Consider the following 18,387-nt stretch of genomic DNA (forward strand, 5'->3'; position numbering starts at 1 on the left):
AATTGCCTTTAAACTGCCATTTTACTAGCTTTTGTTGCCCAGCCTTTATTTGCCTGGCAATACACAGAGTGTAAATCTGAGGGAACAAATTTCCATTTGGCTTCTTTCCCTTGGCCACTGCCTGAACATTTTTCCTCTTCATCTTGTTTTTAAATCCTCTTCTTTCTTGACCCTTTCAGCCATCATTTTCTTTCCCTGGGTGTAGACGGCCTTGAAAAGCATCGTCTCTCTGACCCAAACCTCTGAAGGGAGATTAGACCCACTGGCATGCCCAAACCTGACTAAAAAAAAAAGCCTTCTAGCATGTATGATGAAGTCTGTTCAGCCTGTCACAGATAGAGCAACTACAATGAGACAAGATTGAGGTCAAAAACATATTCACTAGATAAGTAGGCATGCCTGAGACCAGCAATTTTTCTGCCTACCAGTACGTATCATGAGCTTAGCTCTTCCTGAATCCACCTGAGCTCCTTTCAGGCCCAGAGCCGTCACAAGAAGCATCCCACAGGTTAAAACTAACAAAAGAAATGAGAGTTGGACATGGGCAGATGCGGGAAACACAAGAAAAGACAGAAAGGTCTCTCTTTGACACAGGAGCCCCTCTGGACAAATAAATCCAGGTGCTGAGAGGACTATTAGAGCTAATTGGGAAATCACTAACTAGTGTCAGGTTCCTGCAGGCTCAGGCAGTGCTCAGGAATAAGCTTTAGCCCATCCTCTCGGGCACAGGTGTATAAATCCCTGGCCAGATGGGTCTGTACCTAGTTCAAAGCAATCTGAAAAATGCCAGGCACTTGAAGGTATCCTGGGCTCTTGAGATTTAACCATTGAACCAAAAGGTTTATTGCCCTCCAAACAAGCAATCTGTCCTAGTAAACAGAAATTCCAGTTAGCTGTGTTTTTTTATGGCCCATTTATTTCCTCAGCCAGAACTTCATATTGATTGTGTCAATAGATAGTAACTGGTAAATAAAGATCATGCGTGAGATGTTCGTGCCTGATCGTGCAGGCAGGGCTTGAGGAGCATGGACTTTACCTCCTCTAGACGTGACCAGCAGAGCCGTGGAGGAGCACGTGGCCTGCTCTCAAATACTCCTTTTACTCCAAAAGATAAAAGGTGCCCAGGCTTGGTGAGGGATTTGAGGAAGCACTCCCCAGAGAGGAGCTGAATTTTAATAACTGGGGATGAAGAGGTGATGGGTCTTGCAGGCTGACCTGGTGGTAAGGGCAGCACCGTCCCACCCACGTATCTCTGGGATGTTTGCTTGTCATCGTGATCACTGAGTTGTCCATTAGCCACTGAGAGGATGAGTAATGGGAGAGGTGATGATGTAGCTGTTTGACATACAGATCTGGTGGCTGTTTTTTTTCCCTTTTTTTTTTTTTTTAATAAACGTGCTTCCTTTCAATAACTTACTGTAAATTAATTCCAAGGAGATAATGTAACCAAGCAGACAATAATAACTTGTTCATCTCCTGATCTGCTTAAGCAGCCAACTCACTCTCCTCCAAGAGAGATGAGCCCTGTGCAATCAGTGTCTCTCAAGTGGGGCCAAATCCAATTTCACCTCACACCCAGGTTCTGAAAACTGCAGTCAAAAGCAGCCAGATTAGATAAATGGACTAGCAGAATTGGCAGCCTTGGGAAAAAAAAAAAAAAAAAAAAAGAAAGAAAAAAAAAGCATTTTTAGTAACTTTTTTTAGTAACTTTCAGTTTGCTGTTGGAACAATGAGACCCCAGAGAAAGATGCCCTAATGCTGGATGGTGTTGATATCCCATGCTGAGCTAAGCAGCAAAGTGGTTCAAGGACCTCCAAGGTGTAGTGCTATGGTGGAGCACCTCTGTCCCTCATAGCCCACACGTTTGGGCTGGATGAGGCTCTCTTTTCTGGCTCCAAACTCTCCAGGTGGGAGATCTTCTCCAAACTGCAACTGTGATCAGCCCCGTGCTCAGAGCTGCTCTCACCAAACAGGGCAGTCATTCACCAAACTGAATTTCACTGCTGAATTTCTGCTCTGCTCCACTGGTTGGGGCTGAAACTGAGCTGCTGACCCAGTGCCCAGGACTGTGGGCATCCCATGAAGGAACTCACACAGCGTGATGCTGCCTGCTTATACCCCTACCTCTATTTTCAACTTCAGCCATCACCACCTCAGTTTTCTTTCTTCACACGTGTGGCTTGCAGGTTTGTGAAAAATGGGTGCTAAACCCCAGCCTTGTGTCTCAGTGCTGGTTTTAGGGTGGCTCCTGATCTCTGACCATGTCCGTGTGCCACCTGGGCTCTTACTATTGAGTTTCTATCCTGATGATTCTCCTCAGCCACTGCCTTGCTAACACAGAAATTCATTTTTCTCCTGTTCGGCAGGGTGCAGCAGGCCTCGATGGGAGGAACGGAAACAAGGGAGCCAAAGGTGACAGAGGTCTGCAGGGACAGAAGGGGAAAGCAGTGAGTAGCAGGAAAGGATGCGGTTCATTTGGAAGGCAAAAAGAGGCTCCGTGGCTTTCTCACACCCATATAAGAAAGAAGTTTTCTTCACTGAGGGTGGTGAGGTACTGGAACAGGTTGCCCAGGGAAATTGTGTGTGCCCCATTATTGGAAACGTTCAAAGTCAGATTAGCTTTGAGTGACCTGATCTAGTGAAAGGGAGTTGGACTAGGTGATCTTTAAAGGTCCCTTCCAACCCAAACTATTCTGTGGTTTTATGATTCCATGAACTGCAATTTTTTTAGGAGCCCCCAGTGGTTAAAAGGACAATATAAATGCAACTGATGCTATCATCAGAGCTGCATTCTTAGCCTGTCAGGCTACGTATGATATACTTTTTTGTTTTGTTTTGTTTTCATGTAGGGAGAGAAAGGTGATCCTGGGATTGCTGGTGACATTGGGCGGAAAGGAACAAAGGTAGGAGATGGGTAAGACCCAGTTGAAATCTCCGTTCATGGAAATAACTCAAAAGCTGTGTGGATACGATCTTGGACAACCATCTCTAGGTGATCCTAGAGCAGGGTCCAGCAGAGTGGTTGGACCAGATGGCCTTCAGAAGTCCTTCCAACCTCAACCACTCTGTCATTCTGTGAAATAAACATTGGGACAAACAGAGAAAAGAACTCAGACTCCAGGCTGGAGTGGGGCTGATAGGGAAGGATGCTGTGGGTAAGGGAAGCTCTTGCAGCACTACACTGGGACTAATCCTGTGCACGTGCAACGTTCATCCTGTCTGCCTTCCCCTTGATTTAACATCATTGCCCATGATCTGCTTTCTTTCCAGGGCTTACATGGGCTCCCAGGACGCACTGGCACACCAGGAGTCAAGGGCACCAAGGTGAGCTCAGCCCAGCTTTCCCTTCTGCTCTGGATGCCCCATTTCCAGGAGTGTTTCCCACTCATCCCCAGGGTAACATCATGCTTGAAGAAGCCACCCTAACTCAGGCAGAAGACCCTCTCTGCAGGCTGCAGCACAGAGAGATGTGGGCACAATCTGGGGATTGTCAGAATTGATCCCCAATTTTGGACAATCTGGGGTTAAAAAAAAAAAAAAGAAAACAGACCCTTCCTCACGAACCCCTACCCAAATCCTCTCCTGGTCTGTGGCTTAGCAACTGCCTGGGCTCGATTCACAATTACTGCCAGGCACATCGCTCTGATTGTCAGCACTGCTGGTCCTTCCTCTATAAACAGGGATAATGGCCCTTAATGGTCTTTTTATGAAGGGTTTTGAAAAGCTTGATAAGAAGCAAGGGAGCGCTTGATATCTGAGCCAATGGGCTATGTTGTTATTATTGTTGTTATTGTTGTTATTGTTGTCCTTCATCTGCCTTGGCCTGTTGGGTAAATTAAGTCCTACTCAGTGAATTGCCCACCTACTTTTATGTGGGTGGGCTTAAAGTCAGGGCAGCCTAAAGTCTATATTGGTCTGAAGTAGGAATTTACATTAGTCTGAAGTAGGAATTTAGCCATATTTAGACTTTCTGTTACCAGGAATGTCATCATGTCCATGCCCTCCACAGCACCACTTACCCACCTTGCATTTTGAAGCTAGTTTTCCACATATTTTAGACACTGTATGTACTTACAGCCCATTCACTGCTTTTGCATCCACAGGGGGAAATTGGCAGTCCTGGAAAACCAGGAATCCCAGGATCAGATGGGCCATCTGGACCAAAGGTGGATATTTAAATTGCACATCTTCCTTCCAAAAGGAAGTTTCCTAAAAGCTTTGCAGATGATGGGAATTTCACCTTGGCAATGTATTTATTTCCATGGGAAACAAACAGGGCTATTCTGAATCTGTTCCTACAAGCCAGCATCTATCTGGTTGGAGATGCTTGGACATCTCAGAGGTGGGAACCTCTTCTCTTGCCTCTGCAAAACAGCCAAATTCATCCACCCAGCCCTGAAGCTCCTCAAGCAATATTGCACATGCCAAGCACTGGGGCTTTTTAATGAGATTTCTTTAAGTCACCTTGAGTACAACACAGCCTGAGACACCCTGATGGGTTGCACTCAGTAAATAACATTGTAATCTGAAGAAAAACAGGTTTGTTCAACAAATGCAACCATGCTAAATCTGCATTGGCCATGATTTTGTCTTGGCTTCCAACAGGGCGAACAGGGAGCATCAGGTGACGATGGTGCCATGGGGATTCCTGGGGAGAAAGGAGAAAAGGTTAGTGCTCGCCACACTGCATCGAGCTGCCATTTTTTAAAGAATAAAACCCACATCCATCAGGTCGAGTTAATAAAATTATACACTTTATGCATCATAGGTACCCTTTCCAGAGGGCAAATGTCAACTGTCTGGAGCATTGAGGCTGGGACTGCAGGTGGAAAGGGCAGGAGAAGGAGGTCTCCTTAAATTCACCCTCTGCTAATGCATGAAACATCAAGGCTTATTGCACTTTCCAGCCCCTTCTTGCATTCAGCTCCACCATTTGGTCCCAAAGTTTTTTGCTTTTATTGACAACTGTTGTGGTCCCCACCCCTGATGGTCACCTGTGTCAAATACTGTGAGCCCTTCTCTTGCCAAGCAACACCCCTGGCTCAGTGAGTTTCTGAGCTGCAAATGGTTGGAGGCTGGGAGATCAAGATATGGATGAGAAGCAGAAGGAAATGAGAGAGAAAATTTTGTGTCCAGAGGAGCTGGACAGGCTCTTATTTTTGCCTACGTCAGAAATCCACCTTTAGCTGGGTCTTGCAAGCATCTTGCAGGCATCTCCTCCTGTTGTGTTTTAACGGGAGACTTTTCTGTTCACCACAGCTCCAGGAGAAAGCCCAATGGTGCAGATAAGTAGGAAACTTACAGGCCACTCTTTTTCCTCCTCAGCTATCATTGGCCTTTCTGGGGCCACAGACTAAAGGACTCGGCTTATATGTGCAAGGGGAATTGGGCTTTAGAAGTTTTGGGGTATCATCCTGGAGATGTCCATGTCACCAAGCAGGGAGGTTCCTCTGGAAGAGAAATGGTAGAGAGCAAAACAAAATTATCTCAACCATCCTACTGATGCTCTTCCTATGTGAATAGACAAAAGAGAGTGTCCAGGGTCTCCCTTTATTGCCAATGTCCATGGAAGTATCTGGGAAACACTTGATTGGCCCATCTCTAAAATCACCTGTGCTTGATAAAAGCTCTGAACCGCTCTCTCTTGCTGATTCTCAGGGGGCCAAGGGAGTTCCTGGCTTGGGAGGCTTCAAAGGACAAATGGGGTGGCCTGGAAAGACTGGAGCTGCAGGACCAGATGGACCTCAAGGGCCCCAAGGCAAACCAGGGCCACAGGTGAGCAAAAAGTGTCATTATCATGCTGTGAACCCTAATGAGATCTGGTGTGAGGATGGCTTGAATGATAAACTCTAATATGCTGGCTTCCAGGAGATCTAATTTTATCCTTACCATTGTAGCTATATCATACATCTATTGATAAAGAAAAATCCTCTCCTCCTGCTCCCGTTCAGCCAGGTCTGGATCTCCCACGTGGGCAAACACCACCATGGTCCCTCTAGAAAACCCTATACCAGAGCTGGTGGGGCTGCCCTAGCAAGGATTCACCCACAGACACCCTCCTCCAAGAGCAGGATGCTCTGGACATCATGGATTTACCTTCTGTGGGAAGCTCTGGTAGAAGTCTCATCCCCAGCTGCCCTCCAGATCATTGCACCTCACATCCTCATATGACATAGCACCCCCAGAAGTGTCCCCCCTGTGCCACCATGTGTACATACATGCCCCCCTCTCACCCAGATTTCGGAGGGGTCTTGGTCAACTTTCTTTATCTTGCGATGCATTTATCACCAGAGATATTTTCTTTCCTTTCCTCTCTCCTTTTCCTATCTGCAGCATAAGTGGTGACCTCTGAATGAAGAAAGGAAGGCTGATAATTTCACGTTAGCAGGGCATCGAGTGCACCCCTCCTGTTGCTAATTATCTAGGGAGCAGGATGCCAAAGTTTCGGAAGGAGCTGGTGGCTTTCAAACCCCATTTGTGGCCTACGCTTAATAGGTGTCTTTGCATGCAAGACATGCTGGGCACCTTTTGAAATGTAACAAAAAGACTTGGAAATGAGACATGCTAATACTGTTTATAAGCAGGAACATGCTGCCCCCAGATTCTATGGTAATGAAGAGTGTCTTGCTGCTGCCAACACAATGCAGAGGGACGACACTAGAGATTAATGTTAATCACCCACCCTTAGACAGCATCCATTAAGTAACGAAGAACTTTTCGACTGAAAGAGTACTGGAAATGAAAATACTCTTCTCAGTTGTGCTGGTGGGACTGGCTGAGTTTCAGGCTTGCACAGGAGAATACATAAATGAACATGAAAGAGATGAGAACAAAAGAAAAGCTGAAGTTGGGCAACTACCTGAAAGACCAACTGCATCCCACCAGACATCTCAGGGACAGCCCTGTTTTAACTCCTGCAAGGCTGGCAGATATTTGGCAGACATTAATTGATTGATGTATCCTTATAAAAATAAGCTTAAGGACTTAATGCACATGTGCGTGTGTATTTATATGTAGATATTGTGTGTATGCACATCCATGTGTTGTCTGTGAAACACTCGAGTTTGCTGCCAGATGGGAACTAGATTGTGCTGCTGTTTGGAAATGAGGAAAGGAGGCAGAAACCCTGGCAGGGTTTTCCTCTGTTATGCCCTGATGAATTTTTTCAGCCAAATAAAGCATCTCTGATGGTCAGTGAGTGGCCTTTGCCAAGAGCACATTTAAAGGATGTAGAATGTAGCTGCTGTGTAGCTGCATCTGACTTTACAGGTCTGTGCTGGTAAAGATACAGCAGTGGGAATTGCTCTTGCTGTCAAGGATGGAATTTGGAACAGTTCAGACCCAGTTTGGTGTGAACTTTCAAATAAATCTAGACCTCATTAGATCAGCTCTCCTGGGCCCAACCAAAGGTCTCCCTTCCCTAGAAAGCCTTGCAGGGCTTCAGAGTCAGGTGGTGTAAAGGCATTTATATAGGTTTTGTTGATTATTAAACTAATTTTCACCCTACACAGAGAAAGAGCAACGCGTTTTGGGAAAGTCTGTACCCACAGGGTGGGCAAGGTGTAGGACCCCCTCTCTGAAACACTAAAACAGGGACTAGATCCAGCCTCAGACCATAGCCGCAGCATTCTTCTTCTTTTCCTTGCTCCCCAGGCTCTACCTGGCAATGAAAAATGCATCAAAATAATCATACAAGGGTGGAAGTAGCCAAAAGTACAAGCTCCCCTCATGTATGTTTAAAAGGCAGGAAGTTTTTATGTTAGCACTTACAAGTGGTGAATGCTCAGAGAGCCATGTGAGAGATAATAAATGGCTTTTGTCTGGACACTGATTAAAGAGGGACTGTGAGATGCCGCTTCCTACACCCACACTGCTACTTGTCTTTTCCCTAAATTAAAAGAGAAAGTCCCTGGGTTTGAACCGCAGCGAGGCCACCCCCGTTTCTGATGTGGGAGGGCGTTATCTCAGACTGGAAGCCCTTCTCCTCCCGCTGAGGCTCCCTTTCTTAAATTAGTGCCGAGACAGAGAGCTGGAGAGAGAAAACTGCCTTCTGCCCCACAGCACCCGTGCTTTCTGCAGGGTGGGACCATTGGAAGCTCCTTGTGGTTGCCCATATGGGCTCTGACCACTCACATTTGCTCCATTTGGAGAGCATCTGAGATCCAGAGAGCTCTGAGTACATTCTCCTACCCATGCCCAAGTTGGGTTTTAGGGGAAAAACCCCAAGCTGTGGAGCATGGGATCTCCAGAGGTTGCTCAGGCATCACTAAGCGAACTCTCCTCATCCTCTCCAGGGCCCACGAGGAAGAAGAGGGAGACCTCCGCTCTGCCTCAGAGGGCCCCCAGGCATGGATGGGCAAAAAGGAGAAGTGGTCAGTATGGGGGTGATCCTGCTGTCCTGCTGAGACCCCACCACCACCCTGCAGCAGGGCTCTGCATTAGGGCTGGGTGAACTCTGTCTGCCCTAGGTGGGGTTTCTTGGCCCTCCAAATTTTGCAACAGCAAGAGCACAAAAAGCTTCTTTGGGAAAACTTTGGGCCAGCACATCCTCAGCTGTGCTTGGTAGACCAGGAGACCAATTGGTAGACCAGTACTCAGTGCAGTACTTCAGTACAGAGGGGTAATGCTCAGCCTTCCATTGCTCATCAGATAATATAATCGAGAGCTTAATTTCAAGATACTGACCTGCAACCCATGTCCCAGATCAGTCCCTACATGCTTCGGGCCCTACCAACACCAACTCACAAGATTTTTGCATCAGGAGGTGGCATTGCTTTACCTCCCTGTGTCAGTGGAGGGTAATGTGATTTCTCCCCAAACTCCAGCACCTGTAAGCAAGGTAGGGAATGAAAAAAAATGACCATCAATGTTTTAATTTAGGTCACTTTTCCCATGTTCCTTTTCCTTTGATATTTTTAAGTATATGCAATCAACAAATCCAGTTCTCACCAGCTATGAGCAGAAAAAAATTTCTTTTCAGAAAGCCCTGTTGGCAAAACCCAGCATCTCCCCAGTGCTGGGATTGCAAACCTTGCTTCCATCTTCTGCGTGGTCTGGTCGGGGTTCCCAGAGGTTCCCTGGAGGCCAGATCCTCTCCACATCTCCACCTCAGCCTTTGTGGTCCCTTACATATTCCAAAGAAACCTGCCTTAAACCTGGTAACATCCTTAGAGCCCTGCTGCCTTGCGCATATATAAGTTAGAGCAGTCACACAGCTCTTCAAACTCAGTGGAAAAGCAAAAAAAAAAACAGCCCAAAAAAAACTGTGAGCCTGCACCCAGCCCTCTGAGACACACTTTTGTTCTTGTTTCCCCGCACACGGATGAGACCGTTCCTTCCAGCTTAGCCAGCTACCCACTGATATCCCTTAAATTTATGGGAAAACATGTGAGCATTTTTCTCCATCTCCATTTCTAGAGCATCCTCTCCTTTCTAAGGTGCACTTATTCTTGGAGCATTTAATGGTCAATCTACTGAGCTTTTGTAATGACTTAAGTGTTTTTAACAGGGTGAAAATGGGCCGGCTGGCCAGAAGGGAGAAAAGGGAGATCCTGGTCTTTCTGTGAGTACTTTAGTCCAAGATGACATCCTATTACACAGGCCTGAATAGAGAAAATAGGACAAACTGCCCCTAAGAGGTGTAGAGAAGGAGGGAAATGGTGAGAAACAAATTCATGCAGAGAATATCCAGGAAATGAGAGTGTTGGCCATTACCCAGAGACATCAGATAGGCACGAGCTGGGGCAAAAGCAATGCTGGGCAGTCCAATGCCAAGTCCAAGCAATGATCCGGAGTTTGGGGCACAAAATTTGTCACCCCTACAAGGTGGAGAGCCCATCTCTGTTGGTCAAGCCTGCAGTGTGATTTCAGCAGATCTGTGATGCAGATGGGCTGACAAAGCTTCTCAAAGGACATCTGAGGGACCTTGACTCCAGGGACAGTGCCAAAAAGGTGCTGGTACTGACTGGAAAGCCAGCCTGGGCTTGAGGTGTCCCACAGTCCTCATGGCTGGAGATGTCTGTTCCTCTGGGCAAGAAAGAAACCATCGCTAGGGGAATCATTTTCCTGATAAGCCACAAAACTTGAACCAAGGTCCCTACGACACCAACATCTTGGCCAAAACGAAGTGGAGGTGGCCAGAGACCACCTCTGCTGGGGCAAGGGGAGTCTGGCTGGGATATAAAGCAGAGGGAGATGGAGCTTGGGTAGAAAATCTCCTCTAACCTCTGCTTTTCCCCCCGGGGCACAGGAGGAAGAGGTGAAGGAGGTGGTCAGGAGCGAGATGAGAGGCAGATGCGGTAAGTCGGCTGGTGAGCTGCACTTGGGGCCATGGCTCTGACATCTGCCGGCGGCTAAATTGGAGCAATTTGAGCACCAGCACATGCTCGCCCGGCAGAGCAAATATCACCCCATTAGCAGCCAGCGGAGACGTGTCACCTCGCCAAGCTCGGAGACGAGCACGGGTTTCTGGGCCCTGGGGTTTCTGTCGTGGCCCTGACCTCCTACTCAAACTCTTAATATTTTTTTCTTTCAAACCTTCTGTCTTTCCATTTTTTCCCCTGTGGTTTTATCAGTAAAGGTTTTCTCACTGGTCACCTGCATTTCCCTGCTGATCGGTGAAAGACACTGGGTCACGAGGGGAAGTTTGGAGCCACGTTTTGCCAAATAACAACCTTTTAATTCCCGTCTACTTCGTGGTGCTTCTTGACACACAGACCTCTCTTCTGCAGCAGTGAATAGCTGCCAAGCAGGGCCATGGCAATAACAAAAAAAATGTGGAAAAAACACATTTGGAGTTGGTTTTACCCTGTAATCCCCACATCAAGAGGGTTTTAGGGTTTTGTGGTCTTGCTTTCCTTGCTCAGCTTCCTGAGCACCACTCATGTCCCTCTCCCTGGAGCCTTCCTGTGGCCAAAGAAGGTTTGGGTTTGCCCCCTTGCACTTGTCAAGATGATTAAGCTAGACTAGTGCTTGTTTCTGTCTAGAGATGATAGGAGGTATTTGAACACGTTTCAGGGGTAAAAAATGGAAAATAATCCATGAAAGCATGTGCTACCTGTAAAAATAATTATTTTATTGGAAGAAAAAACTGCATTTCCATAGGGAAGGAATAAATAGAGAATAAACTTTGTCCTGTCTTGTGTTTACAGATTGTGGAGGTGAGTTGGGAAGGATGCTCGTGGAAAGGGGTAAGGCTACTAATACAGAAATGCAAGTGAATATATAATATATAAAAAATATATATATTTCTAGTATAGAAATATCTAATATTTCTAATATAGAAATGCATGTGAATGTGCATTGGAGTAAAAAGGGTGTTTTCCCTACCCCAAACAGTCTGAAACTATGAGTGAAAAGATGTTGTTAAGAAAGAGTGTTTTTTTCTGAGATTCAGCATGGAAAATGACCCTGGATCACTGAATGCTTTTAGACCCTGGCTCCTAGAGGGACTTTTTTTGAGGGAAAGATGAAAAAAACAAGGTTAAGAGGGACACCAAGAAGTCTCCTGTTTCCACTCTGCACTGCAAGACAGAATCAAAGCTATTCTTGACAAATATTTCCAACACCCAGATGTAAAAGCTACAGCCACAGGAACTCCCTTCCATACCCATGAAACAGATCCTGTTATTCCACCATCCCAAACCCTTAACACAATAAGCTTTGGTGCCTGCATTGTGGGTGTCTATGTGCCATTTAAGCTCCCACTTTAGGGACCTAATGGTTATGGTCCATGGAATATGGAGGGCAAATCTGCTGGTACGAAGGTAGACCCATTTGGTCAAGGATTCAACCTCTCTTTTTTTTTTTTAGTCTTTGTAGACTAAAGACATTGTTTTATAGTATATAAAAGCAAAGCATTTCACAAAGCTGAGACTTTCTAAAGAGAGAAATAGGTCAAGAAGCAAATAGCTGGGATACTTGGCAGCATCCTTGCTCTGGACATGAGGAGCCAGCACAATCACAGACACACAGCGTAGCTGGGAACTCCCTTGGCATGGGACATTCCTAATTACACCAGACACAATATAGCTTTTTCTGGGCTTTGTTTCCCCTCCTGCTCTGTATTTAGAAAACAAATCTGTCAGGGTAGAGAGCATCTCTCCCTGGTGTCTTTCCATGGCCCCGTACCTGGGATCCTGCCCTTGCACCGGCCTCCACTTGCTCCTGCAATGCTCATAAATCACAACAAATGAATCCTGCACAGTGAATGTTCTCGGATACAGAAGAATTCATGCTCCTATAAAAGACAGCCTTTGCTGACATGTTTTGCATTCATGACTCAGGTTCTACCCAAGGGATTTGCCTGTTATCCAGCTGGTCAGTCCTTCAGCCAGGAGCACTTGGTCCTCTCTCCATCTCTCCTGTTCAGAGCATCATTTAGACGTAGCACTACATTCACAAAGGAAAGCAAAGCTGCATCAAAACCACAGTGGACATACCACAGAATATTAACCTGGGATGGATTTGAGGTCCAAATCTCTTCAAAACAGGTTTCTGGATTTGCACAGCCACGTTCAACCAGATCTGCCATCCTGTAACCTCAAACACTGTACATACATACAGCCAAAACTCCTAAAATATCATACATAAAGCCAAAACTCATAAAATATCTGCCTCCATAATGTGCCTGCTAGCCCAGTCCTGGTCAAAATCCCACCTGTCCCACATGGCACCAGGTGTCAAACAGACCCAATCTAAAAGATGATGGAGCCACAGCTCCACAGGCATCCAGAAAATACAGATGAGGATGCAATATTTAACTTTTTTTTTTTTTTCTTTAGCTGGTCTTATCTGAGAAGACTGCAATGCCCAACACTTCAGTGGATCCACCCCAAAGAGTTTTATACAGGGGGCTTTGATCACAGCTCCATCCCAAGCATCACTGCAAATGTGTCCATGCAGTGCCCGTGGTGATCCCAAGGAGTCCCACCACACTGGCTGGGAACTGCTTCCTTTAAAACCAGCTTTTAGTCTGGATAAATTTAGTATATCCCCCTGCCTTTGTTGACAAGACAATAGACAGCATGATCTGCCCCTAAGTACCAGCCTTTCTCAAAAGTATGTGTGATTTGGGAATGATCTCCTACCTTGACCACATGCCCATGGTCTGGAGATTATGGCCAACAGAACATGGCATTGTGTTGAACTACAACAATTTTTCCAAGCACGGGGGGCTTAGCTGTAAAACCATCATGCCATATTTCATCCTCACTGACCCAGCAATTAAATCCACAGGCATGGAGGCAGCTGAAATCAGCAGGCGGCTCCCAGGGTATTTTGAGGGACAGGAACACCCCGGAAGGGATGGTGAAAGCCAGGAAGAAATGCTCAACAAAACCCAGAGCATGACCACGTTGGCAACATTGTCGGAGCCCTTCATGGACCCTTCACTCATTGCAGGTAAGTGCAGCTGCCTGGATGCACGCTGTCGGTCTTCTCTACCACAGAAATAATGCTTTCACCTCTCTTAGAGCACACCATGAACCCTGTGCTAAATCTCTATCATGGACAGTGGGCAGAAAGGAGGCAGGAAAGGGATTTCCAACAAGGGCTCCTACACAAAATCCCATGTTCTGGACAGGGCTGAGTTGTGGTTCAAAGCCAAGATGATCCAATGCTCCTACAAAGGGCAGCAGATGAGGGAAAAGTGGCCCCAGTGATGATTGCCACTTTTGAAAGGACACATTCCTAAATTCTGGAAGGAGGCAGCCAAGGTTTTGGGGCTGATTTTGTCCCACTCACGTTCTTACAACTTCTAGTAAAGCTTCCTACCAGCCAGAAATTACATCTCTGAGACCAAACACTTCAGCTATTACGGACTATTTCTGTCCAGGGCCTCGTGAACCATTTAATGGGTAAAACTTCTGATTACAGCTAATGCGAAAACAACCAGCTCGATTTGTCTCTCTTTGTGTTGCCCAAGAGAGGGGGGGAGACAGAACAGCCAAGGTCCTGCTTTGCAGATGCACATACATGACCTGCCCATACATGAACACCAGTAGGCCTATGACATCTCCTCATCTACCTGTGCACCAAGCTAGTGGGATTGGCCACATTTTTAGGAATTATCAGTCTCCCCAATAGGATCTGAAGCAGTGCTGGGCAGTTGAGGTGCAGCTACTATTTGGGGAGGATGAACAAGCTGATGGGGTTGTTCCCCAGGAGGCTCCAGGACCATGCTGGGATTCACTGGGACGGTGTCCTGGTGGAGAAGCTCAGGAGATGAGTCTGATGGACATGGGGAAATCCATTAGTGCTTGGCTGAGAATGGCCAGCTCTTCAGGAAGAGGATAGGACGGGGCAGTTTTAGCTGCATTTCCGATCACCCAACCTTTCTTCTGATCGTGAACCATGGAGTGAGTCCCTGGGGGACTTCTTGGTCCAGCCAGCTCACCAGCTGACCAGCCAACATATCAGTGGGCCGATCAGCTCTGCTACTTTGGAAAATGTTAAAAAATAAATAAAATAAAAATCGCATTGCACTTTTTTAACGTGCAAAACCCCCGATGTTATATAATTTCAAACCTCAAAACAAGTGGTAGCCTGTAGAGGCCGGTGACTGCAGTGTAGGTATGTTCACCTTTATTACATTATGGCACTTTCCCTGAGCTTTGGGATGCGTTTTAAGTCAAACCCATTGACAATGACCCCAACTTTTCACCCATATAATCTGCTCAGGACCAAACAAACCCTTCCAAATCCAGCTAAGCCTGAAGCCAGCCTCCAACCATTGCCGCCTTCCTCCTGCCCATCCCTCAAACTCTCACCTAGCCTCTGCATGGCACTGCGAAGACGTCATCCATCTGGGTTTAAACTCACTTTATACCAAGGCAGCATTCGGGATCTGGGCGGTTTCAGATCGATGGAGCGTACCACGCGTTATCGAATCACAGCTGCCGCCGTCGCCAGCCGACAATCCCATTAAAGCCCGGGTCTGAGGCAGGAGGGCTCATAAATCGCTCGGCTAAGTGATGAGTGCGGATAGGCGCTCGAAATGTTAACAGGATTCTGCAGTCGGAGGGTTATTACCGCCAGATTACAATCGCTCCTGGCTTTTCAAAGCTCCCAGATTTACAAAACTCCGGCCTGACATTTATCTCCCGCAAACAACCTCAAATACTTCCATTTTCTCTGACTAACACCCAACCTTTTTGACTGAGTTGTTTAACACCATTAAGAATTTTATTGCCGCCGGTTCCTCCCCCCGCCTCGCCAATCGCTCCGTGACATTTATTAAGAGAACTTGTTAGCCGTTGGAAAGCCATGTAAGGCTCCGGTGATCAATATTTAAATGATGGCTAATTTGTTTGCGTGCCCTCATTACGTGTAATTTCCATTTGCTTCCCCAGCAGCTTCCAGCGTGCGGCAGATAACGGGGCCCTCTCTGCACAAGCGCCGAGAAGCCCACAGTCAATTACCAGGTGAAATACGCTGAATTAAGTGACATTTAGGGAAGTCAGCTCCCTAAATGCTTTCTGGCCTTGAGATCAAGGGGATGTGGGGCTGAAAGTGTTACACGTTCCAGCACACAGCAGCTCCAATCTCAGATTTGAGCTCGCCTTAAGGCAGCTGCATTTGTCTCCACCCCAAAAAAACACGGTGAGATTCCCCTGTGCAACGTCCCCTAATACAACCATCACTACAAAGACCCCCACCCCAAGAAACGGGGGTTCATTGCCCCCATGCAAAGCTCAGAGACCTCCTGGATGGGCAGCCAGTGCTCTGGAGCAACAGGGAGCTTTGTGCCCATCCCACTATTGGAAACCCACTGCCAAATGCCCACCGCTGGTCCTTGCTGCCCCCTTTCCTCCTCCAGCCCCATTTTTTGGGGTGAGAACCCAACCAAAGGGCATGGGCAGCTCTTGCACCAGCCCCACACATTTGCCCAAGGTGGAACCAGGGTGGCTTTTGCCCACCCGGGTCCCACACCTGAGTGGTGTTGGGGTCTCCCTGCAGCCCCCTGCCTGCAGCCGATGGACGAGGGCTCCTGCCGGCACTACGCCCTGCGCTGGTATTTCCACCCCGCGACAAATTCCTGCCGACCCTTCATCTTCGGGGGGTGCCGAGGGAATGGAAACCGCTTCGAAAGCAAGTGGGAATGCGAGCGGCGCTGCAAAACCTCAGCAGGTGAGGCTGCCCCTGGCTCTCCTATCCTCCTCTTCCTCAGGAGGAAGCAGGAAAACCCATCTGTGATCCATCCAGGTGCCTCTCTGGCCTCTCCAGCCACCAAGGACTTGGGGCTGAGTTTGAAGCTGGTGGAGCTGCCTTGGTCTAGCCCAGCTTGTGAGCAGTCCCGAACATCCCTGTGTGTGTTTCATGTCTCACCAAGGGTTCAATGGGCAAAACTCACTCCTGGAATACCAGTTGGGCTGCTGTTATGTGATGTAGGCTTTGGAGGGTTGGTTTTCCTGGTTCTTCCTACTCTCCAGGCACATGGCAGTGTGCCACAGGGGAAATGGGCTGCTGCTGGCCCTGGCAGTAATGCAAACACCACTACTGCCGAGCAGGGCACGAGCTGAAACACTTTCCTAGAAAGACATCCCTCTGTCAGCCTTTTCTCTGCGTGGAAGAAACCCCTCTGGGCAGCAGGAGAAATGCATTAGCTCTCCACAATAAATTAAAAAAAATACTGGTGAGGTTTACCTGCTCTGTCTTCAAAGGCATTTTATGAAGACAAGGAAATTAAAGGTGGGGATATACACGTTCAGGTCCCTTTTGGAGTTTTTAGGTGGCCCGTATTTGGTTGATTTTTAGACTGGCATCTGCTATACTTAAAAGCAAGACCATTGCACAGGGTGTTATCATCCGGTTGAAACCTCCTGATAAGAAAGGGGTTTTGCACAGCCTGAGCTTCCCACTCTCTTTGCCCCTCACACAAGGGTTGGCATAGCTCCTCGGGGAGCCCATCCTCATTTCTTGACCATGAGGACAGCCAAGGTAGACCAGTTGGCCCATTTCACCCAGTCACCATCCACGTTTGGTGGCCTGCCCCTTGCTGTTTCCTACACGAGGGGCAGCCACTCTCAGGGCTCTAAATCCAGTCCCAGCAGCACTGGGTAAGAAGTAAACCTCTTTCTGGACAATGTGGAAGGTCCAGGCCATGAGTGTTAGGCCACAGGGTGGGCTTCCCAAAGCAGCTTCAGGTATCTCCAGAGCCACACCTGCACTCCCTCTGTGGGGACAAGCAGCTGCTGTGGAGTGGGATTCATCCAAAATTAGCCCAGGTCCCTGTGTCCTCCACATGCCCACTTCTTGCTGGCCCTAAAGAGTGTCCAGAGCTGGCCCCTATCGGGATAGTTGCTTTATGAGTACCTGACATGTCATGATATGACCAGGCAGAGACAATCCCATGACGTTAGGGCCTCCTGAGCCAATCCAGATGTGGGAGGCCCAAGAAGAAGCCCAAATTACAGCCAACCTTCAACATCCCCTTTATTTCCTCTTTCCTTTCAAAAACCAGACCGAGGGAGGTGATCGGCTGCAATCCACGCCTAAATCAAAGGGAAACAGAGCTGTGAGAAGAGCCTCCAGAACATCTTGGAGACTGGACAAGCAAGACAACCCATTTAACATGAAGAAGCAACAGAGGTTGGGAAAAAAAAAAAAAAATAAAAACTAATTATGAGCAGGAAACAAAGCGATATGAGGAGAGCAAAGCACCTGATTGCTCCGGAAAGCTTTGTCTGGAGGCTCATGACTGCACCGCTCTACTCAGAAAACTGCCGTGCAAAACCAGACAACGCCCACCCCCGAGTTTATTTTTGTAAAATAAAAGTGTGTTAATGCTGCTGTGTATCATCCGAGCTGATAATTCACGCGGAACCAGTAACCCTTTAAGAAAAGCAGATGGGAAGCTGGGGGTTTCCACTGCCCCGTGTCGTGGGCAGGCTGAGCCCCATCCTGGTGGCAGAAAATATTTCAGCTTAGCCCTGACCTCCTCAGGGCCTTTAGTGAGTCCCAAATTGTATGACAAGAAAAATAATAATTTTTAAAAATTGGAATTTAAAACAGGCCTGGCTTCTACCTGCAAAATGCCAGCCCCAAGACTTCAAGGTGTGTGGAGGTCCATTAGGTGGGAGGGTAAAGCTTGGGGGTTGGTGGCCACATGGACCCAGCTGAGATCAAAAACATCTCCAAGTGCACTCATGGGACAGCATGCCAGCCCCTGGAAAGGTCACAGCAGCTCAAACAACACAAATTTTCCTGCAAGGTCCTCAAATATTCAGAATTTGCCAGGAAAACAGCAGAAGTGAAAGGTTCTGCCTTCCTCACAGGTGAGAAAATTGCTGCCGTGTTGCAACCAGGCAGGAAATGTGGGGTCTGAATATGATGTCTCTCATCACATCGTGTCTGCAGAGGTTTTGCTGGGAATTGATTTTCTTCCCC

At 47.4% G+C, this 18,387-nt stretch overlaps 1 protein-coding gene across 1 annotated transcript in view; it reads left to right on the forward strand.

The window, feature by feature from the left end:
- LOC137849946 (collagen alpha-1(VII) chain-like) overlaps positions 1–17,790 on the forward strand; it is a 101,988-nt gene extending 84,198 nt beyond the window's left edge. The window contains exons 79-92 of the mRNA XM_068670132.1: positions 2,367–2,447; positions 2,850–2,903; positions 3,271–3,324; positions 4,104–4,166; positions 4,606–4,668; positions 5,659–5,775; positions 8,295–8,372; positions 9,509–9,562; positions 10,250–10,298; positions 11,151–11,189; positions 13,237–13,401; positions 15,351–15,422; positions 15,958–16,128; positions 17,462–17,790. Of these exons, the coding sequence (XP_068526233.1) occupies positions 2,367–2,447; positions 2,850–2,903; positions 3,271–3,324; positions 4,104–4,166; positions 4,606–4,668; positions 5,659–5,775; positions 8,295–8,372; positions 9,509–9,562; positions 10,250–10,298; positions 11,151–11,189; positions 13,237–13,401; positions 15,351–15,422; positions 15,958–16,128; positions 17,462–17,475 (1,074 nt within the window). The 3' untranslated portion in view covers positions 17,476–17,790. The remainder of the gene's footprint in view (positions 1–2,366; positions 2,448–2,849; positions 2,904–3,270; positions 3,325–4,103; positions 4,167–4,605; positions 4,669–5,658; positions 5,776–8,294; positions 8,373–9,508; positions 9,563–10,249; positions 10,299–11,150; positions 11,190–13,236; positions 13,402–15,350; positions 15,423–15,957; positions 16,129–17,461) is intronic.
- The last annotated feature ends 597 nt before the right edge of the window (positions 17,791–18,387 follow it).

This window comes from Anas acuta, chromosome 1 (assembly GCF_963932015.1).
Source record: "Anas acuta chromosome 1, bAnaAcu1.1, whole genome shotgun sequence".
In the NCBI taxonomy this organism is placed as follows: domain Eukaryota; kingdom Metazoa; phylum Chordata; class Aves; order Anseriformes; family Anatidae; genus Anas; species Anas acuta.